This window comes from Panthera leo, chromosome A1, assembly GCF_018350215.1.
Source record: "Panthera leo isolate Ple1 chromosome A1, P.leo_Ple1_pat1.1, whole genome shotgun sequence".
In the NCBI taxonomy this organism is placed as follows: Eukaryota; Metazoa; Chordata; class Mammalia; order Carnivora; family Felidae; genus Panthera; species Panthera leo.
In genome coordinates, this window is record NC_056679.1 from 2,156,789 (window position 1) to 2,179,907 (window position 23,119).

At 41.9% G+C, this 23,119-nt stretch overlaps 1 protein-coding gene across 4 annotated transcripts in view; it reads right to left on the bottom strand.

Moving 5' to 3' along the window:
* The window catches only part of ZDHHC20 (zinc finger DHHC-type palmitoyltransferase 20), a 71,310-nt gene that overhangs the window by 18,463 nt on the left and 29,728 nt on the right, over positions 1 to 23,119 (bottom strand). For 3 of the 4 annotated variants that reach the window (XM_042929021.1, XM_042928942.1, XM_042929101.1), the window contains exons 3-7: positions 22,843 to 22,946; positions 16,391 to 16,511; positions 8,393 to 8,462; positions 6,815 to 6,847; positions 5,605 to 5,725 (exon numbers count right to left, since the gene is read on the bottom strand). In XM_042929021.1, the coding sequence (XP_042784955.1) occupies positions 5,605 to 5,725; positions 6,815 to 6,847; positions 8,393 to 8,462; positions 16,391 to 16,511; positions 22,843 to 22,946 (449 nt within the window). Of the gene's footprint in view, positions 1 to 5,604; positions 5,726 to 6,814; positions 6,848 to 8,392; positions 8,463 to 16,390; positions 16,512 to 17,371; positions 18,849 to 22,842; positions 22,947 to 23,119 lie in introns of those variants that run through there. The other variant, XM_042929186.1, reaches the window with a different exon arrangement.

Genomic DNA, 23,119 nt, shown 5'->3' on the forward strand with positions numbered 1-23,119 from the left:
GCCTTAGCTATTTGGGGTCTTCTGTGGTTCCACATAAACTTTAGGATTGCTTGTTCTATTTCTGTGAAAAATGCCACTGGAACTTAGTTATGGGGTTCACTGAAATCTGTAGATGGCTTTTGGTAGTATGGACATTTTAAGAATGTTAACTCTTCCAGTCCATGAGCACAGTTAACTTTCCATTTGTTTGTGCCTTCGACTGCCTTCAGCAGTCTCTTACGGTCCCCAATGTATAGGTCTTTCAACTCCTCGGTTAAAATTATTCCCTAAGTATTTTGCCCTTTCTGATGCCAGTGTAAATGGGATTGTTTTCTCAATTTCTCTTCCGATAGTTTGTTACTAATACAGAAATGCAACTGATTTTATACCCTGCAACTTTACCAAATTAGTTTCCTAGTTCTAACAGTTTTTGTGAAGTCTTTTATTTTTTTTCTGTTCAAATAATGTTTATTGATAGACTAGTATAAAAAGATGGCTGTGAAAATCATAAGGTATTTTCATTGAGAAGACATATCCACCCTGTACTTCCCAATTCTTAAAAGATACTTTATGAGATTTCTAAAATAATGTAGAGTAAAAGTGTATTTATATCATCCCGGTTTTTTTTGTTTTTTTTTAAATGTTTATTTATGAGAGAGAGAGACAGAGCATGAGCAGGGGAGGGGCAGAGAGAGAGAGAGAGAGAGAGAGAGAGAGAGACAGATTTTGAAGCAGGCTCCAGGCCTGTCAGTACAGAACTGTCAGTACAGAGCCTGACACGGGGCCCAAACTCATGAACCGTGACATCATGACCTGAGCCCAAGTCAGACACTTGACTGACTGAGCCACCCAGGCACCCCAATCATCCTGTTTTTTAAATTTAAATCCAACTTAGTTAACACACTGTAATAATGATTTCAGAAATAGAATTTAGTGATTCATCACTTTCATATAACACCCAGTGCTCATCCCAACAAGTGCCCTCAATGCCCATCACCCATTTAGCCCATCCTCCCCACCCAACACCCCTATAGCAACCCTCAGTTTGTTCTCTATAGTTAAGAGTCTCTTATGGTTTGCTTCCCTCTCTGTTTTTATCTTACTTTTCCTTCCCTTCCCCTCTGTTCATCTGTTTTGTCTCTTAAATTCCACATGAGTGAAATCATATGATATTTTGTCTTCCTCTAACTTATTCTGCTTAGCATAATACACTCTAGTTCCATCCATGTTGTTGCAAATGGCAAGATTTCATTCTTTTTGATTGCCGAGTAATATTACCTTACACACACACACACACACACACCACATCTTCTTTATCCATTCATCAGTCAATGGACATCTGGGCTCTTTCCATAATTTGGCTATTGTCGATAGTGCTGCTTAAACATTGGGGCGCATGTACCCCTTCAAATCAGCATTTTTGTATCCTTTGGATACATTTTGGTGGAGTCTTTAGGGTATTCTAAACATATGCATTATGCAAACAAAGATAATTGTACTTCTTTCCTATTTGAATTCCTTTTCTTTTTCTTGCCTAATTGCTGTGGATAGGACTTCCAACACATACCATGTTGAATAAAAGTAGCAAGAGTGGGAATCTTTGTCTTCTTTTTTTTTTTTTAATGTTTATTTTTGAGAGAGAAAGCATATGCAGAAGGAGGCGCGGAGAGACAGGAGATAATCCCAAGCAGGCTCCATGCTGTCAGCGTGGAGCCCAGTGTGGGGCTAGATCTCACAAACTGTAAGACCACGACCTGACTAGAAATCAAGAGTCCAACACTTAACTGACTGAGCCACCCAGGCACCCCAATCCTTATCTTGCTCTTAACCTTAGGGGAAAAACTTTAAGCTTTTCATCACTGACTACGATGTTAGCTATGGGCTTGTCATATATGGCTTTTATTGTATTAAGATATATTCCCTCTATAACTACTTTGTTACGAATTTTTATCAAAAATGGACATTGAGGGGCCCCTGAGTGACTCAATCGGTTAAGCCTCTGACTTCGGTTCCGGTCATGATCTCATGGCTCATGAGTTTGAGCCCCGCATCGGGCTTTGTGTTGACAGCTCAGAGTCTGGAGCCTGCTTCGGATTCTGTGTCTCTGTCTCTCTCTCTCTGCCCCTTCCTTGCTCATGCTCTCTCTCAAAAATAAAATAAAACATTTTAAAAAATGGCCATCGAATTTTGTCAAATGTTTCTCTGCATCCAGGGAAATAATCATATGATTTTTTTCCTTCATTTTTTCAATGTGGTGCGTCATGCTGATTGACTTAAAGATGCTGAACCAAACCTGCATCCCTAGAATAAATCCCACTTGATCATGGTATACGATCCTTTTAATGTATTCTTTTTTTAAATGTTTATTTAATTTTGAGAGAGAATGCACCAGCGGCGGGGGGGGGGGGGGGGGGGGGGCAAAGAGAGAGGGAGACACAGAATCTGAGGCAGGCTCCAAGCTCAGAGCTGTCAGCACCGAGGCCAACCCACAAACTTTAGGATCATGACCTGAGCCAAAGTCAGATGCTTAATTGAATGAGCCACCCAGGTGTCCCCTTTTAAAGTATTCTTGAATTCAGTTTGCTAATATATTTTTTTGAAGACTTCTATGTCTTTGTTCAACAAGGATATTGGCCTATAATTTTTTTTCCTTGTAGTGTTCTTGTCTACTTTGGGTATCAGGGTAATACTGGCCTTATAAAATAAATTTGGAAGTGTTCCCTCTTCTATTTTTTTTTTTTTTTTTTGGAAGATTCTGAAGACTGGCATTGATTCTTTAAATGTTTGGTTGAATTCACTACCAAACCATCTGGTTTCTGGACTTTTATTTATTGGGAAGTTATTAATTTAATTTTGTTACTAGCAATCTGTTCAGATTTTCTATTTCATCCCGACTCAGTCTTGGTAGGTTGTATGTTTCTAGGAATGTATCCATTTCTTCTAGGCTGTCTAATTTGTTGCTGCATAATTTTTCAGAGCAGTCTCTGACGATCCTTTGCATTTCTGTGGTATCAGCTGTATCCCCTTTCGTTTCTAATTTTGAGTCCTCTTTCTTCCTTGATGGGTGTAGGTAAAGGTTTACCTATTCTGTTTATCTTTTCAAAAAACCAACTTTGGCTTGTATGTTCTTTTTCTAGTTCCTGAAATGTAAAGTTAGGTTATTTGAGATCTTTCTTATTTGTGAGTTTTCCAGTTTTCGTTTTTGTGACTCATTTCTGGTTTTATACCACTGTGTTTTCTGTTTCTTTCGGATGGAGTGTTCTGTATGTCTGTTAAGTCCACCTGTTCTAATGTGTCATTTTCCCCCCACGATTTAAACTGCCTCATTGCTCTAATGTGTCGTTTTAATGCCAATCCTTCCTTATTGATTTTCTGTCTGGATGATCTGTCCATTGATCAAAGTGGGGTACTGAAGTCCCTGCTATCACTGTATTGCTCCTCTTTCTCCCTTTAGGTCTGCTAATATTTGCTCTGTGTATTCAGGTGCTCCCATGTTGGGTGCATATATTCCTTTTTCACATGTCCACCAACTCCCGTCAAACCTTTGCTAAAGCCCGGTCTTCTCACTGAGGCCTACGCTGCTCGCTCTGACACCTGCGTCTGTCCTTGTCACGCCACCCCAAGAAACTTGCCGCATCCCTTACTCTGCTCTACTTTTACTTCTCTTCACCGTGTTTACTTTCTAACACACAGTAGGATTTACTTATTTATTACGTGTATATGCCTTCCTCTTCTCAAAAATAAGTTCTATAAAAACAGGACTCTGTTTTGTTCACTGATTTATCCGAAGTGCCTAGAACACTGCCTGGTACATAATAAGTACTCAATAAATATTTGTTGAATGAAGAAAAAGATTTAAGTTTACTAGCGTTTCCTTACTCATAGTGAATCTGAAGGAGTTAAAAATATTTATTCTTTAATTAATAAATCATTATATGCAAACACTGGAGTTTCTGATAAAAAATGTAAAATTCTATAATTTAGACTTTATTCACCTGGCACTAAATCCTTTACTTAAACAGGGCCACTGAACAGGGTTAAGAGGGTTGTTAACTGAACAAAGGTGCTCAGAAGCAGGGGAACAACAGAACCCCAAACTCGGTGGGCTGAGGCCACACAGAACTGGGTGCTTTCTTCTAATATGCACAAAGGCACTGCAGGTGCCAGCATCCCCTGGTTTTCAATGCCCCAAGTCGAAAACATCCAAAAATGTTTTAGGGAAAGTCCTTGTAAAATATCTTAGCTATTTCCTGGATAAATAATTGTGCTTGATGACTGAGGCTTTAATTATGTTACGTCCAAGGAACGCTATGAAAAGCAACTCACAGTGGAAAGTAGCCGGATGCTGAAACAGAAAAAATCTACGTTCAAATTCCGGCTGGTTACCTAACTCGTCCACCCTCAGTTTTCAGCTCTGAAAATGGGAATGGCAACAGCTCCTTCTGCATTAACTTCATTTTCTTATTTTCTGTATTCTTGGCGCACTGGCACCTGGGGCCTTGCTGACTGAAGAGAGGCTGCCTCTCCCACAGCTTTCCGGTCCTTAAGTGACAGCAAGGAATAAACCTGTTTGCCTATGACAACCTAACCAATCCAGAGTTCATACGCCAAGCCACCTCCTCTCCCTGGCTGTCACTCCCCAGGAGACAATACTGCCCTGCCTTCACCACTCCACGGGAAGGTGAACACAACCCAGGGACTACAGACATTATTCAAACTGGCTCACCCTAAATCTGGTCACCCTGCCTGGTGCTTCCCACGTGGTCCTGCATGGCACGGTGGGCCCCTCCCCTCAGACACCGTGAGCAACAAACTTCCTTTTCAATGGTACCTAATCAGCTCCCGATTGGCTGGCTTCAACATGCCTGAGCAGTTCAGTCATAAAACCTACATTTTAAAACCTCTCAATAGAATTTTTAGGAAGGATAAATACAAAGTACTTTTTGACCACAATAATCCCCTCTTCAAAATCAAAGATTTAAATGTGAAAACAAAACTAATTAAAATGCCAATGGAAAAGGAAAACCTGGGTCAATATTGTATAAATGTATAGTGAACAGACTAAAGCCAGAAGTCATAAATGAAAAGCATGGCTTTTAAATAAATAGGAAAACCAGAAATCATAAAAATACTGCTTTAAAAATATAAAACTTCGATTTGACAAAAACAAAACAGGGTTGTAAGATATAAACTGAAAACGTGGAAAAAAACCTTTGCAACTCATGATAGAAAAAAGATTAACATCTACAGAGGCAGGAAGCAGGTTAGTGGTTATTTCGGGTATTGGCAATTTCACTTTTATTACTGTAATACTGCAGTAAGTCTCTTCAACTCAACTAAAAGCAATTACTTCCCTAAAACTGGTATATCTACTGTTACAATATTGGTGAAAATAGTTTGGATCACTAAAGTTCACTGTATCTTATTTACTATCCATTTATATACAAATAAACATAAACATATGAAGGTAAATTATAACCGATCTCTTTCTGATCCATTATAAATTCCATCTAGTAAAACTGAAATGAAGTGTATCTATTTATAATAAAGAATGAAGGAATTCTTTATGAATATAGCATCTTAAAAAGTCTTAAATATATGTTTTAAGATAGAAAAAAGACTTACCGTCCAAAATTTTATAAAGTACTGTAAAACTGTTGTAGCCACAAAAAGGCAATAGAACAAGGAATACAATAAAAACAGCAGGAAGAATTTGTAATTAGAAAATCCCACACAGTTATTCACCCTAGAAGAATACAAAAAGTCACACTGTAAAAATATGACAAACCACAAACTCACAGAAACAAAAAACAGAATGGTGTTTTCCAGGGCTGCATGGGGCAGGGATGGGCACAGAACCTTAGCTGTGCAGGATGAAAAGTTCTGAACGCTGGGTGCACAACAATGTGAACGTACTTTGTACCTCCTGAAGTGTACACTTAGAAATGGTTAAGATGGCAAATTTTACGTTATTTTTTAAACCATAATAAAAACAACAACACATATGACAGATAAAAAACTTAATCATTATTACTTGGAAATGAGCCATTTGGGAAGTAGGAGAAGCAGTGTCTTCATTGTGGATGTGTGTTTTTAATAAATTCTATGAGGAATTTGGAATTTATTTTATTTTATTTTATTTCTGAGAGAGAGAGAGAGAGTGAGTGAGAGGAAGAGGGAAAGGACACAGGGAGAGGGAGAAAGAATCTTAAGCAGTCTCCAAGCTCAGTATGGGGCCCAACACGGGCCTTGATCTCACGACTGTGAGATCATGACCTGAGCCGAAATCAACAGTTCAGACACTTAAACGCCTGAGCTATACAGGTGTCTCAAGCAATTTGGAATTTTGATGTTTAATTCTTTTTTTTTTTTAATTTAATGTATTTATTCTGAGAGAGAGAGAGAGAGAACGAGCAGGGGAGGGGCAGAGAGAGAGGGAGAGAAGAATCCCAAGCAGGGTCCGTGCTGTCAGTGTGGAGCCCGGGGGGGGGGGGGGGGGCGGGGGGCGGAGGGGGTTTGATCCCACGAACCGCGAGATCATGCTCTGAGCTGAGATCAAGAGTGGACACTTAACTGACAGCCGCTCAGGTGCCCCAATGTCAATTCTTATTATGTACTTACTTGGGTTAATACATCAGATTTATAGTTAAAGGAATACATTTAATATAAACAACTACATACATATATATTGCATATAAATGACTACATCAATCTTGATATCTATGAGTAATTACACTGACCTTCAAAATTTAAAAATGCTGAGGTAAATTACTCTCAATTGTCTCCTTCCCACCTCTCCACCCCCAATGAGATTTCCTCTATTTTTTATACATACCAAGGACAGTGATGATCCATCTTAAGAATACATCTAAAAAACAAATAAGCGTAAGAAAATCCTTATAAAAATTCCCCTAATTCTAATTGCTCATAATTTTCTTCTTCTTTGGCTTAAATTTTTACCTTCACAAATAACATCTTAGAAGAACCAACCCAGTGAACATTAGGTTCGAAAATATTTCTGATATTTCGCCAAGTACTTTTACAGGTAAGAAATAATGATTTTTTAATACTGGGAATTCAGTTGTGCACAGTCAGCTGCTTTGAACCACATCAAATGATATTTTAATATACTGATATGGTACATGTAACACTAGGTCAATTAGACAGGCCCAGCTTACAAATTAGCTGAGGGAGATAAAATGAAACACAGAAATCCGTAGGCTGTTTTAACCACATGCAAGACATAAAAATAAAACCATAGGAACAAATATGTTAAAATATTACCAATGATGGGCTAGTAGATGGTTATTTTTCCCGCACAATTCACAAAATTGGATTCCATAGGTGAGCACGACTATGCTTTTATAATTAAAAAAACCCCTCCAAATCTGCCTCCCCGCCAATACACATAATCCAGATTTGTATGAAGTCAGAGCAGAGAACATCTCAGATACAGCCATCTCCCCTATCTAGAGTTGCTTCTCCTCGTCTCAGCTCCCAGCAGTCACCCATGGTCTGGAAGCAGATGATCGTCTGACGCACCCAGAAGGTCAGCGGCGGCCAGACGCTACGTCACAGGGTCTACGTCACCCACCTCCCTTCATCTCTTCCCAGTTGGGGTAGGTACACGGTAAGACATTTTTAGAGAGTCCACATTCACATACACTTATTACAGCCTATTGTCATAACTATTGTTTTATTATTAGCTACTGTTGTTAATTTCTTACCGTGCATAATTTAGGAGTTAAATTTTTTCATATAGTTATGTATGTATGGGAAAAAACATAGTATATATAGTTTCAGGCATTCACTGGGGATCTTGGGACATATCCTCAGACAGATAAGAGGGGACTGCTGTAACATAAGAAATGAATAAACTAATACGCAGAATGTTAAACAACCTAACTACAGTTCAAGGACTAGCAGAGATTCCTAAACTATAGATCTTTCCTTCAACACACTATCTTCTCAAAAGTGCACATAAAATAAAATCTTTCAAATTTTTCTGGGAACGATGTCAGAGACAGTAACTGAAAACAGTATGTTTGTGGTTTGTTATGTTTTAATATTAACAAGATAAACAAGAATATTGTCATGATAGTCTTTTTAATCTGCGAGCTAAGGTTATCTTTCTCAAAGGGGTTATTACTTGCTCATCAATGTTACATTAGGCGTAAGCATAGGAAGTATATTTAAAAAACATTCTATCAACTAGTACAGGAAGCGAGATTACTTCAAAGTATATTCTAGCTTATATAAATATTTTTGTTAGCTCAGCATACATAGCAAGTAATTGGAGAGGATGAAGCGTTTTTGCTAAGCATAAAGCATACAAAATATTGCATCCCCTACTATTCTCCCGTCACCAGTGTGCAGTGCTAGGGTTAAACGAAAACAAATGAGTCATACTTACATGTCACATGCTGAGCAGTGATGTGCCCGGTCAGGTTTAATCAACTGACATCTTTCACAATATCTGATGGCTACATTTAAGAATTAAAAGGAAACTGTTGAAGGATGTACAAGCTGAATTTGACTATAACATTTGCTTTCATTCTTTTACAAATAACTGTGAAACTGGCAACTAATCATTTAAAAAAAAAAACTTAATGTTTACTTATTTTGAGAGAGAGAGAGAGAGAGAGAGAGAGAGAGAGCGAGCGAGCCAGGGAGGGGCGGAGAGAGGGAGAGAGAAATCCCAAGCAGGCTCCGCCCAATGCAGAACTCACAAACCATGAGATCGTGACCTGAGCTGAAACCAAGAGTCGGACGGATGCTCAACCGACTGAACCACCAGGTGCCCCTCAAAAGTACTTTTTAAAACCATTATTATGGATGAATAACAACAATATCATCATAGTTAGATGCTCACTGTTCTCTGTGTGACGGCCTCCAAAGCAAACAGATTGTACCAACTTGGCAACAAGGCCAAGGGTCTCTCGCAAACTGTTGAAACTTTTACAGGTTAGAGCAATTAAATGGTAAATACTCTACTTGATGTTCTAAGTGTAGTGGGCTTCTTTGGGGCGTATCTGGTATCTGCCTGGTCGAAAAGCCACTCTCTCCTCCTCTCAGGGACAAGTTCAGACCACCCTTCCCCCTTCTAGTTCGTGCTCTCTCCCCCGCGGACGCAGAACAGAGACGGAGCCCTGGAGCTGGGAAACACGCGACGGTGACAGTCTGCCACGTGACTTGGGGAAAAACTGAAAACTCATTTGGAGGCAGACAGTGTTTGATTTCAAACAGATCTGCAGGAACAAGAAGAAACAAGCTCCCAGCTTTGGCTCTCCAATTCTGGTTCCAGTTCTGTCTTGCAGTCCTGCCCTTAAGATACTGGAAATACCCACCAATTCCTGACACCATTTCATATTTTTCAGTAGTTTTTTGGGGTGAGAGTTAAAAGCCTAAGTTGCTGCCTATTACTTGTGATCCTATTTGTTTGAGCCTATTTCCTGTACTATTACTGTTTGTTTCCTAGCACAGAAAATAGGTTCAACTAAAAATTTAAATTAGCGATACCCTCTAAAAATTGCACGTACGCGGTCATGTGTTACAATCTTTTTGGAAGGAAATTTGGGAGCGTCTATAAAAACTCAATATGTATATGTTCTCTGACCCAGGATTTCTACTTCTAGAAAATTCTACAGACATGTTCACTATAGCATTATTTTTAACAATAAAATATTATGAATTACTTAAATTATGTAAATGGCTAGGCATTTTATATCTATCCATACAGTGGAATACTATGCAGACTTTAACGAGAATTTTCCATACAAAATACACACGTACCCTAAATTGGAAAAATGCAAATATATCAGATGAAAAAAAGCAAACTGTGGAACAGTTTGAATATACAGCATGTTTCGCATCTCTAAGGGAAATAAGTATGTTCTTTTCTCTTCACATATCCCAATAAAATATATCCACCTTCTAGAGGTGAATTAACATGTAAGAGAGACAAAGTGCTATTCTCAAGTTTTGAAGCAATGTTATACTTGCTAAAAGGCACTATCCAGGTAACTAAATCTGTATTGGTTAATACCTATCCACCCTAGTTGCTGAAATATATTAATTGCATGTAAGTTTTGTAATACTCTGCCAAGTGTGAAAATTTTCTGCAAGGATATAAGGGTCCCCCTGGAGAACACTGCCAGGGTGAAGGGCAACCTCACTTTTCATTTGGTGCCCTAAAAGTTTTTTTTTAAATCATGTGCATGTATTACTTTTGTAATTTCAACAAAAACGTCTTTAAAATGAAGGGGATGTAGGTAAATACCCACTCCTTAAATGAGTAAGCCGTACTACACTGAGGGCCTTCTAGAGGGCCTTAACCCCATCACCGGGGTTGGACACTAGGGAGGTAAAACCAGACAATGTAGAAAAAGTAAAGCTTTAGGACCGTAGGAATGTGCTAGCTGATCTCTCCATTCAACAGATGAAAAACACCCCAAAGTCGAGAGGAAGTAATCTGCCCAAAGGCTAAACACAGCTGAACTGGCGGTTAAGTAAGATGATGAGGGTCAAGAGTATCTTAGTTTCTTTTTCCCCTATTCTTCTACTCAAAATTCTGAGATGGTAATTTTGCCCTGAGAGGAGACTAAACTGAACAGACTTTTTTTTTTTTTTTCAGTTTTTATTTATGTGTTTTGAGACAGAGACACAGTGTGAGTGGGGGAAGGGCAGAGAGAGAGAACCCCAAGCAGGCTCCGCGCTGTCAGCGCAGAGCCCCGTGCGGGGCCCGAACTCACAAAACCGTGAGATCATGACCCGAGCTGCCACGGAGAGTCAGACGCTTAACCGACCGAGCCAGCCAGGCGCCCCTGAACAGACGTTTGAAGACGACTTGTGGTGGATCTTGAGGACTGAGTGGATAGAGGAACCGAGGAAAAGGAAGCAATCAGCAAACTTCTAGGTCAGCTTCTGGTCTAGGGCACCTAGATGAACGAGGCGGCAAACCACCGAAGGGAGCCCAGGTGAGGGCGGGCCGGCCGGGTGGCCTGGGGTAGGTGTTTTTCATGGATTCATTCTCTCACCCATTCATGCAGCAAGTACTGCATTCAGAGAGTTTCTGCCACGTGGCAAATACTGCTTGACGGTATTAAAGTCTGAATTGATGCGTCCAGTTCTGTCTGGGTTTGTAGGTTTGGATAATAGGTGGCTCAAGGACAGCTGTCCTGGGGGAGGCCTGGGAAGACGATAGAGCAGCACGACCCCGAGCTCACCTCATCCCACGGACACCCACCGATCACAGACACATCGGTGCAAGAAACCCAGAACAGGAACCAAGCGGGAGATGCTGAACTGGGCGGCGCAGGCCACGGAGAGTGTGGAGCCTTAAATGATGGGTCCCGGGCCCCCAGGGGGAGAGGGCTACACCTTCTTCCCTCTGCATCCCCGGGGAGGACGCTGCAGCCCTGGGGCAGGGAGGTGGGAGGCCTCCAGGCAGACAAGCAATCCTCGAGTGTAGCTGCAACTCCGCCCATGTACCCGACGTACAAGAAAGGGTCTGGGATACAAGGGAGTGCTGGTGTGACAGTGTCCTTGAATCTGCTCTGATTCATATGAGGAAAGTGAACTCATTCTTGAAAACTATTAAAGAAAACAAATTGAGACATAATAAACGAATGATCACAATAGCACGGTGTCAGAATTCCATAACTGAAAACAAAAGTTGGAGGAACAGTACAAAAAGAATTGGGGCAGGGCACCCTTGTGAAGTTAAGAAATAGAAAAAAAAGGGGCGCTTGGGTGGCTCAGTTGGCTGAGCATCTGACTCCTGAATTTGGCTCAGGTCATGATCCCAGGGTCGTGGGATCAAACCTCGTATGGGACTCTACACTGAGAATGGAGCCTGCTTAAGATTCCCATTCTCTCTCTCTCTCCAAAAAGAAAAACAAAAAAAAGAAAAAAAATTAAATTAAATTAAATTTAAAAAAAAGAAAAAAATTTAGGAGGATGAATAATCATTCAAGGATGCAGAACAGAACTATACTAGAAAAGCAAAAAGAAGAAAGCTTCTCAAGAAGTCAGAGGGCAAAAGCCACTGAGCTCAAGTAGGGAGAATGGCGGCCAGCTGTCTGGAATCACATGGGAAGGAGCACAGACCCTGGGTACAGACAGCTTACCAGAGGATCTAACTCAAAATATAATAGTAGTTAGAGTATCAACAGAACCAAATTTTTGTTGTGACTGTTGTTTTAAGTTTATTTATTTTGAGAGAGAGAGTATGTGAGTGGGGGAGGGGCAGAGAGAGGGGCGGGGAGCGGGGAGCGGGGAGAGAATCCCAAGCAGCCTCCTCGCTGTCATCACAGAGCCTGATGCAGGGCTTGAACCCACGAACTGTGAGGCCGGGACCTGAGCCGAAGTCAGTAGCTGGATGCTTAACCGACTGAGCCACCCAGGTGCCCTGAAATTTTTGTTGTTGTTTTTAAGAGAGACATACTTTGACGCATATCTGAAAGCAGAAGGAAGAAGTTGGTTGTAATGTATTAAGTGGAGAAGCAAGAGTTTTAGGAGAAAACTGGGGGAGAAGAGAAGAAAAAGGTCAGCAATCTCCATGCAAATATAAGAAAGGACGAGGGGTGCCTGCGTGGCTCAGTTGGTTAAATGTCTGGCTCTTGATTTCAGCTCAGGTCATGATCTCACGGTTCATGAAGTTAAGCCCCCACGTCAGGCCCTATGCTGACAGTTTGGCAAAGCCTACTTGGGATTCTTTCTCTCCGTCTCTGCCCCTCTACCGCCCTCTTCTCTCTCGAAATAAATAAAATCAACATTAAGAACAAAAAGGACAGGAACACAGACACCAAGAGGAAACTGATAAGCTCTGGAAAAGCCAGCCTGTAAGGGTGTGGTGACAGTGCACCGTGCTGGGAGCAGCAGGGACTCTGTCACCAGTCAGGTGAGATGCCAGTTCTCCCGCCAACCGCGTGACCCTGGGTCAGTAACTCACTTTCTACGGCCTCAGTTTCCTCCTGTGTAAGTGCAAATAATACCACGTGTAAGGGATTGCCGTGCAGAGTAAATACAAAATCTTCTACAACATATCAGATTCTCAATAAAGCAGGTGTTATTCATAGGATAATAAAAATTATTTCTGGTAAATATATGATTACAATTCCTGATAAAATAGAAATTCGGACTATGATGGGAAAAATCATGGAGAGAAGGCTAGTTAGATTCCCAAGTGCACGAACGGCGCGACCCTAGGACTGGGATGGCACAGAGAAGGTCGGCAAGGCCCCCGCACGAGAGTGACGTGCAGGGAGCGCAGGAGCGGCCCCGGAGGAGGGACAGATTCATTCAACCAACACCTACCGAGGGCCTATTAATGAGACACTTCGTTAGGGACCACGGGAGAAACTCCTGACTGCCAGACTCTTAGAATCAGGTCGAGGCGGTGAGATAAACAGAAATGACTATGAGGCTGTGATTTGTGATCGACAAGGTAAGAATTTGAGAAGTTCCAAGCACTTTTATTTTTATTTTTTTTTTTTTTTAATTTTTTTTTTTTTCAACGTTTATTTATTTTTGGGACAGAGAGAGACAGAGCATGAACGGGGGAGGGACAGAGAGAGAGGGAGACACAGAATCGGAAACAGGCTCCAGGCTCTGAGCCATCAGCCCAGAGCCTGACGCGGGGCTCGAACTCACAGACCGTGAGATCGTGACCTGGCTGAAGTCGGACGCTTAACCGACTGCGCCACCCAGGCGCCCCGTTCCAAGCACTTTTAAAAATTACTTCTTGTTCAAGTGAATAGAACTGGGTGAAAAGTAGACATTAAAACTTACACTGGATTTAAAGAGGAAAAAATAATCATTCTAGGCAGAGGAAAAGACATTTCAAAAAGGTGGGGAAAGACAGAGTGCTTCAGCACAGAGTTGATGCAGGGAAACATTGTGGGACAAAGGGAGAGAGACGTTGGTTGGATCCACCCTGTGGAGACTAAATTTTGTTTGTTTGATGAATAGATAATAATATGTCCACATGGTTCAAAAAGACCGAAGAGGAAGTGAGTGAAAAGCTTCCCTTCTGCCCCCGGAGATCCTTCCTGTGGAGGCAGCTCTGTCACTTTCATTCGTCTCTGGTCTATGAAAGGTCCACTTCCTATAATACGTGTTTCTGTAATTTTGTTTTTTAAAGAATGAATAGATTTGACTTCTACAACAAGAAAAAAGAATAAAAGTCCCCAAAGTTTGGAATTCTAAGCAGCTGAAGTGCAGTATGAAACAGTGCTCCAGAGCCAGGACTCTGCCTGTCGTCAGAAGGTAAGAAGCTGTAAATCTCAGACCTTATCACTCGGGGACTTTGGACCCCTCATTGTGCCTCATGTCCTCATCTCTAAAATGAGGACAAGTGCATCACCTACCTCAGGGTTGTCCCGAGGATTAAATAATCACCAGCAAAGTGTGTAAGACTGAATAGATGAAGGATATTATTCAGATTAGAGGAAAGTCATTATAATTAATGAAAAATAATAAAGCTTAAAGTGTAAAGATTTTACATCAGTGGCTATTAACTCTTCAGGACACATGTACTGCTCTGAAAATCAGATGATCTTGCTATGAATGGGCTACTCTGAAAGCTACACGTACCCACAACTTTGCATATTATCTCAGGATTCATAAATTCTTCAAAATCTTGGATTTTAGGTTAAGAATGTCTAATCTACAGAACTAGAAGAGCAAATAATTATTGTAAACCACACTTTTCATGATTGAATAGAAAAAGGATTATTTTATATTAGCTATCATTTACTGAAAATTTATAATTACATACCAAGATCTACACTAAATGCACATCTCATTTACGTATCTCACTTAATATTTCCACTAACCCAAAGACGGAGATATGTTTAGCCTTGTTTTAAAATAAGGACACAAGCACTTACAAAGCTAGTGACTCTCACTACACTAGTAATAGAAAAGCTGGGGTCTGATCTGATATTCACGTTTTCGTTATGTATGGCAATGTATTAGTCATACAAAACGAATAGTATTAAACGCACGAAAAATTTAAAAATCAAATACCCCCTCCTAAAGTCTGGTACAAACTTTGTACTTCCTTAGTCACAACTTGTATGTGACTATACGAAAGTAAAGTTCCTTTTGCTTCCCCGCGGACTTCAGCAGCATAGTGGGTTCTAGGGCCACAGCACCTCGATTTTATTCCAATTTTTCACACAGTCTCTGTCTGACCTTGAACAAGTTATCAACCTCTCTGTGTCTCAGTCTCGTCGCCTGTAAAATGAAGACAACAGTGTCTACCGCACAGGGCTGTTGTGAAGTTTAAATGAGCGTGTGTAAAGCACTCAGAACTGAATAACTGCCGGCCATTACAGTATCTGCTATTTGAACAAACTCAGGAGGTACGGAATACATAACGTAAAACAATTTCCTACGTTGAAGTGACCACACTGGTCACTCAGAAATTCACCCCTGTCGTAAGACTCCCGCCTGAGAAAAGGAAGGTGCTGGAGGATCACCCACCTCAGTGCAGGAAGCGGGACAGCGGAAACACCAGTGGCTGTGGGACCAGACTAACCTGAGTTCAAATTCTGGCTCCCTGAATAGTAGTTTGAAAACCTGAACCGAGAGCACCCGGGTGGCTCAGTCGGTTGAGCGCCCAACTCTGGCTCAGGTCGAACTCATAGTGAGTTGGAGCCCCACCCTGGGTTCACTGCTGTCAGCGCAGAACCCACTTCGGGTCCTCTTTCTCGCTCTCTACCCCTCCCCCAGCCTCAAAAAGAAACAAACGTTAAAAAAAAACCCAAAAACTGGAACAGGCTTCCTCCCCTTTGTGTCTTTTATTCCTATCCATTCTAAGTTCGTGCATTCTTGATTAAAAAAAAATTACTCTTGTGATGACACACGATATTCAAATTCAAACCAGAATTTCCAAAAGATGGTTCACTAAGAATAACAAATGAAATTTTTAGCCATGATGCTGAGTTGGAAAAAAAATGCACAGAGACTCATAGTGAGCCCCTTAAAAAATCAATTATCAGGGCACTTGGGTGGCTCAGTCGGTTGAGCGTCCGACTTCGGCTCAGGTCACGATCTCGCGGTCCGTGAGTTCGAGCCCCGCGTCGGGCTCTGTGCTGACCGCTCGGAGCCTGGAGCCTGTTTCGGATTCTGTGTCTCCCTCTCTCTGACCCTCCCCCGTTCATGCTCTGTCTTTCTCTGTCTCAAAAATAAATAAAAATTAAAAAAAAATCAATTATCAACATATGGACATATCTCTGAAATACCACAGAAGATACAGAACACGGGAAAATCTTGTTCTTGAAGACATTATCTGCAGCAATCACAATATCCATTTAATAGTCAAATCATGCAGACATATCTTGGCAGGGTTAATTATATTTTAAAAATTCTATGGAAAGGAAAACTTAAGACTGGTTTTTCTTACTCCTTGAAGCTGATGTGGTGTAGATAGGTAAGTCCCTTGCCGCTCTTCTCAAAATTTCTTGTTGTCTTTCTTGGCTGAATTCCTTTTCGTAACGTTCCTTTTCAGAACTGGACAAATAGAACTATAAAAGGAGAAATAACTATTAATTCTTTTTAATCCCATGATCATGAACTATATCACACTCAGAAAAAGAAAGTTTTATCCAGAACAAACAAAAAACATTTTCTTCCATGAAGGCAAAATTTGTTTTCAGATTTAAGAGGCTAAATCAAGTACATTTTAACAAAACTACATACCTTTGACAGATTAAAAAATATCTGCCCTCTATTCTAACGATGGGAAAGAATATGAACTAGAAAATTGTGTATCTTTGCTTTCTACAGACAAAACTAAATACCTCCCAACCAAAAAGGGTTAAGTATACACTTTCTATTAGAAAAACTTTGGTGTTTGAAAATTAGTGTCAAGAAATTTTTAATTTCTGGAAGGATGCCCAAAGATTCACTTGCTTTGGGTAACAGGTTAAATCGCGGGCATGGGGTCCAACTATTTTCTGGCCAAATATCTCAGTGAGGACAAGCCATTCTTTTACTACTTTGTTTTAGCTTTGAAAAGGCTAACCAACAGGAGTACTTTCTGCAAAATGACTAAGGATTGTCAAGGCAGGCATAGTCTCCTTTTCTCCAAGAGCGATTCCTTTATGGAGTTATTTCTAGTTTCCATCTCTCACGTCTAAATTAATCCCACAGTGTGGCCAGCTTGCAGTTCGTTTCCTTGAACAGCACCTTCCCCACAAAGGACTGTCCAGAGCTGCTCTTCTTGTCAGGTCGTGGTCATCCCAGCATCTCAAGGACCCTGAGTCTTATGCCTCTATAATTTCAGGCAGATAGATGCTTCCAGTTTCTCTCTCTTTATTTCACAGAATTTCTTTTTAAACTAAAAATGGCTTGAGACTTGCTCTGTTTCTCAATTTTTACTTACAGGGTTTTGCTTGAATGGAGTTTCATCTCTTTCCATTCAAGTATTTTCATCCACCTGCTAACTCACTACAAAACTTTCATACTCCTGGTGCCCCATCATCCATAATAACAGTATTAGCTTAGCAGTGCAGTCTCTCCTGTTACAAACAAGGCAACAGTTTGGCATGTCAGAAGGAGCTCTGGGTTGAGGAACTTTCTAAGACTGCGCATTTGCCGACAGAGCTGACATTCAGACACAAGTCTTTTGAGTTTTACTCCAGCATGCGTCCCTCCATACTGCTAACGTAAAATAAATGTTCTTGATTTTTGCAGACTATTACTCTAACCTGACCAGACACCACAGTTCAGGATGGGGAAGTCTATTTAGATTACCTCACCTGGTTCTCACACTCAAATCTTGATGGCACAAGAAATCCCCAAATGATTTGTAAGGAGTAATGCAGACAAATAAAAAGGACAGAAAGCAGTCAGAAAAGATTCCCATAATCTTAACCTGAGACGGTGGAGGTCACTTATCTAACCTCCCGGGCAGGTAGGAATCTTCAGACGACGTTTCTGAGGTCCAGTCCCTCTTGAATCAGATAACGAAGTACTTCCCTGCTTTGCAAAATGGCCCATTCTCTTTTAAGAGAATTATAACTGGTAACTTGTTTGAATTAAAAGTTCTTTCCTGACATGATGTGCCCCTGTCGCATTCACAGTAAAGTATAAGAACCATATGGTATGAGGATAAATATGTATTTGGAAAGGAGACATTCCTTGTAAAACGTGAACAGATTTCCCTGGACCGTCCTATTTCTAGCCAGGCCTCAACATCATCACTCTGCCTTAAGGACTACTGTTACAAACTATGAAAAACTTACACGAAATGAAAATCTCACGAGACACCAGAATTTTAGGTGAGGAATGGAACAAAAAAAATGTTAATGGGTTCGAGTTCTGAAATTATTATTATGTATCTGGTTTTCATTAAAAGCTATGAGTATCATTCAAACTATAAAACGCCAGTATCTTAAATTCAGTGTTCAGATGGTTCCATTTAAATACACATTAAACACCAGTTAAGAACCTGGCACTGTTCCAGGTAACAGGAATCCACAGACGGGTAACAACGTGGCCCTTGCCTCCAAAGTCCGTTTCTACAGTCCAGTCACGGCTGGAAGGTCAGCCATGCCATGGACCATGGAAGGTCACGTCGGAAGGTCAGCCACGCCGACAGAGAAGTACGAATGACAAATCAGCGTAAGTGCCAGGTACGATGAAAGCTCCCTCAGGAGGGAGCGGGAACTGCCAATGAAAGTGTCTTGGAGGAAGTGGGGTCCGGGCTGGGTTCTGAGAGATAAACAGGAATCTTGCGGGAAAACAAGGAGGGGAAGAGAATCTCGGGAACAGGCGCAGCATGCAGAAAGCACGAAGACGTGACCGCAGCAAGGTATAGTCAGCACGAGATAGGACTTGGCTATCGAGGGCCAGGAAGAAGCAGCGGAGATGACGCTGCTAAGGTGTTAGCTCACGAAGGGTCTCGTGCACCGTGCGAAGGAGCACGGCTTGCACCCTGTGGCCGTCACGAAGGGTCTCGTGCACCGTGCGAAGGAGCACGGCTTGCACCCTGTGGCCGTCACGAAGGGTCTCGTGCACCGTGCGAAGGAGCACGGCTTGCACCCTGTGGCCGTCACGAAGGGTCTCGTGCACCGTGCGAAGGAGCACGGCTTGCACCCTGTGGCCGTCACGAAGGGTCTCGTGCACCGTGCGAAGGAGCACGGCTTGCACCCTGTGGCCGTCACGAAGGGTCTCGTGCACCGTGCGAAGGAGCACGGCTTGCACCCTGTGGCCGTCACGAAGGGTCTCGTGCACCGTGCGAAGGAGCACGGCTTGCACCCTGTGGCCGTCACGAAGGGTCTCGTGCACCGTGCGAAGGAGCACGGCTTGCACCCTGTGGCCGTCACGAAGGGTCTCGTGCACCGTGCGAAGGAGCACGGCTTGCACCCTGTGGCCGTCACGAAGGGTCTCGTGCACCGTGCGAAGGAGCACGGCTTGCACCCTGTGGCCGTCACGAAGGGTCTCGTGCACCGTGCGAAGGAGCACGGCTTGCACCCTGTAGCTGGCCGGCAGCCGCTGCAGGGTGATGGGAGGAGCGATGGGGCCGTATCTTGTCCTCGGAGAGAGGACGCCTAGTGACAGAAGATGCCTGCTGGCTCTTCAGATGCTGTTCCTCCTCACGGTTCATTCATTCACATATTTGGCAACCTGCCCGCTGTGTATGACGTCTGACTCGAGGCAATGGGGACGGAGCAACAAACAACGAAGATCCTCCCTTCAAAAAGCTAGTACTTCAGTGAGAGAGATACTGTGCTCATAAAGGTCTCAGTTTAGGTGCCACGTCCTCAGAGGTTCCCTTGACCGTACGACCCAAAGTAGCTTTTCTCCCTGGTGGCTTTTATTGTTATGCTTTACTCCATCATCATGTTCTCATTCTAAAACTAGGTAAACGTATCACAGTTATGATCATTTGTTTACCATCTGTCTCTCCCTTTAAAATGTAAGGACCATGTCTGTCTTGTTCCTTTAATTTCCAGAGCCTAGCACAGTCTGGTAAACAGGAGGTGCTAAGTACTTGCTGACAAAGAATGAAGAATATACCCAGGGGCGCCTGGGTGGCTCAGTCGGTTGAACGTCTGATTTCGGCTCAGGTCACGATCTCCCAGTTTGTGAGTTCGAGCCCCGCGTCGGGCTTGCTGCTGTCAGCGCAGAGCCCCGCTTCAGATCCTCTCCCCCTTCTCGTTCCGCCCCTCTCCCGCCTGTGCACGCTCTCTCTCTTAAAAATAAAAACACTAAAAGAAAAAAAAGAAAAAAGTACCCGCATGTATAATTTAACTTTCCTAAAAATGTAGAGCTTTTTAGATTCAAACAATTTCCCTGCGTCTGATGGCCAAGTGTTTTTCTAACCTCTCAGCTCACAGAGTCCTTTTAATGCAGTTACTTTAGGAGCCGCCTCACAGCTTTGTAACTCCTACAAGGAGCTACCTCAGTCGGCCATCAGAGAACCACAAACTCCTGCTCTTTTCTGGCTGTCACTCTAGCTTAACTTAGCTGCCCTTGATAATTTCATAATTAACTCATTCAGTAGTGAACACCTTACACCTATGCGCTAAGTAGTGGGGAGACGGGTGTAGCACAGAACAGCATGAAAATGATCTCTGCCCTCAATAAACGGACAGTAAAGTGATGCATTCAAGGCACCAGGCAACTATGAAACTGGAGGTAAGTTCTAGGACAGGAAGGTAGAGCATGCCATGGCAGGGCCACTGGCCACAGGCCGGGGCAGTCAGCTCACCTTCTCAGAAGAGGGAGCGTGAAGAATGGGGGTGTATGTAACGGCTTAGGTCCTGGGCTGAATGCTAGATGGATGCAATGTGACAAAACAACAACCAAAATAAGTAAATAACATTCAAATGGCGCTTATTACGTGCTGTGTATTCTTCGGAGCACTTTACATACACTATTAACCATATACTATTATCATAAACATTACTAACCACACATATTATTAATTTATTCAACGTTCACAACAATCCCGTAAGGCATATACTAGTATTGTCCTCGTTCTACAGGACAGATGTGAGGTACAGACGGTTGAGGGAAGTCTCCAATGTTGTTGAGCCAGGGCAGTCTGGGGCCGGAGCCTGAGTTCTTCACCTCTACACTGTACTGCTTCTCAAAAGCATTACCGACTGTTTTTCTTATTCTATGTTTTCTTTCCTATAATGAGAACCATTTACTTCTACACATGCTATATTTTCAATGGCCATCACTAGTATTAAGCGATCCAATAAAATCAGTTCCTTTTCAACTCAGAGCTTAAGGTATGGATGGCAGTTTGTAACATAACTTTAAGAGGCGACTAATTATTGCAAATGTCTGAAGAATATATCTGAAGAAACACAAAGTTTGATCGATGATTTCACTACCCCTTAAAACAAAAGCACCCAATAGAAAAAAAGGGCAAAAACCATCTGGCATTTTCTTAATGCTCAATTACACACCACATATGATCCGGCAGTTGTAATCCTAGGCATCTACCCAGAAGAGCTATAGATGTACGTCTGTAGATATGCATGTATGTGTATAGAATATGCAAATGCAGAAGAATGTTTACAGCAGCCCTATTTTTAACAGCCTTAAACTGGAACCCACCCAAATGCCCTTGCCCACGAACAACAGACCAGTTAAACAAACTGTTATTTACCGCAACCAATACTCAACAAGAATGAGAATGAATGCTTCGCAACTATATGCAACAACACGGATGAATCTCGCAAACGGAATGTTAATGAAAGAAGCCAGACACACAAACACACAGAGTGTAGGGTTCCATTTACATGAAGTGCAAAACCAGGCAAAGCAAACTGATGCTATTAGGGGGGAAGGAGAGTGGTTTGTGGCAGGTGGGTGCCTGGGAGGGCGCACGAGGAGGCTGACGAGACGCTGGAGATGTGTCGTGTCTTCGACTGGGGGGTGGTTGCTCAAAGGTGCTCGGTTTGTGAAAATCCATCGAGTGTACACTTATGTTTATACTCTTCTGTGTGTATGTTCTACAAAAAGTTAAATGAACGTTGGTATCCTTTTTAAACACAGGGTCTATAATTCTGAAAGAATCTGACGGGGGGGGGAAATAATTATCATCATCACCTAATCACTGGTTGCCAACCACGTGGCAGGTACTGTGTTAAAAGCTTTACGTGAACGAATCTCACTTAATCCTCACAAACATCTTACGGAAACAGGCACTATTTGTTAGCTCCATTTTCCCGTGAGAAAACTGAGGTTCAGAGACATTATGTAATGTGTTAGAGCAGAAAATCAAACTCAGGTAACCCTAACGCCAGAGAGCATATTCTTAGCCATCTAGCTATACCAAATGTCAGTCAGCTATGTCAAGGCAGGAGAAACATACTGGTCTTGAAACTGACTCTACATGAATATTTACTCACATTATTTTTCCCAGTGGAACCTCAAATTAGAAGAAACACTAGACATACTAAAGTATAACAAACAATAGCCTAGACAAGTTGTTCTCCACAACCAAAACTTTCTTCTGTCGCAGCATATTTGTTCAGGCCTGAGAAAATACGTTAAGGTGTCCAAAAATAAACTCTACTTCTCTAATTCAATTCTCTGTCCCTTCAGATTTTTTACTCCAATAAAAAAAAAAAATGTCTTTAAGAAAACATAGCATGGCAGAAAAATACCAGTATAAGCAAACTTTAGCACTATTCTCGATCTCAGTGTGCTGAGCGGGTTGTATCTGAGACCGGGCTGACGACTCACATTCACAGTGTGGAGTCACCAAGCGAGTTCATGAGCGGAAACAGAACAAATGCATTATGTAATAAAGTTTTAACGAAGGTAACACAGGGAAAATAATTCCACAATTAGCTACAGCATTTGGCAATTTACCAACATGAAATTTACCTCTTTGGAGGGGGAAGCGGGAGATGTGAAAATTGTCATCCAATAGGACCATACAAACATAACAAAGAACAGATGGAAAGCCACAAGGTAAACAACGGCCTTTCCTGGTAAATAAAAACAAATAACATTTCATTGAATCCAGGTGAAAACAGGAAGAAGCTTTACATTAAAACACAATATTTAGGGTCAGGAGGCTTAATCCAATAAATAACCTTCATGAAAATCTACTGAAGACATCAAATATGTAAACGCCTTTATCTGCATGACGTAACAATTA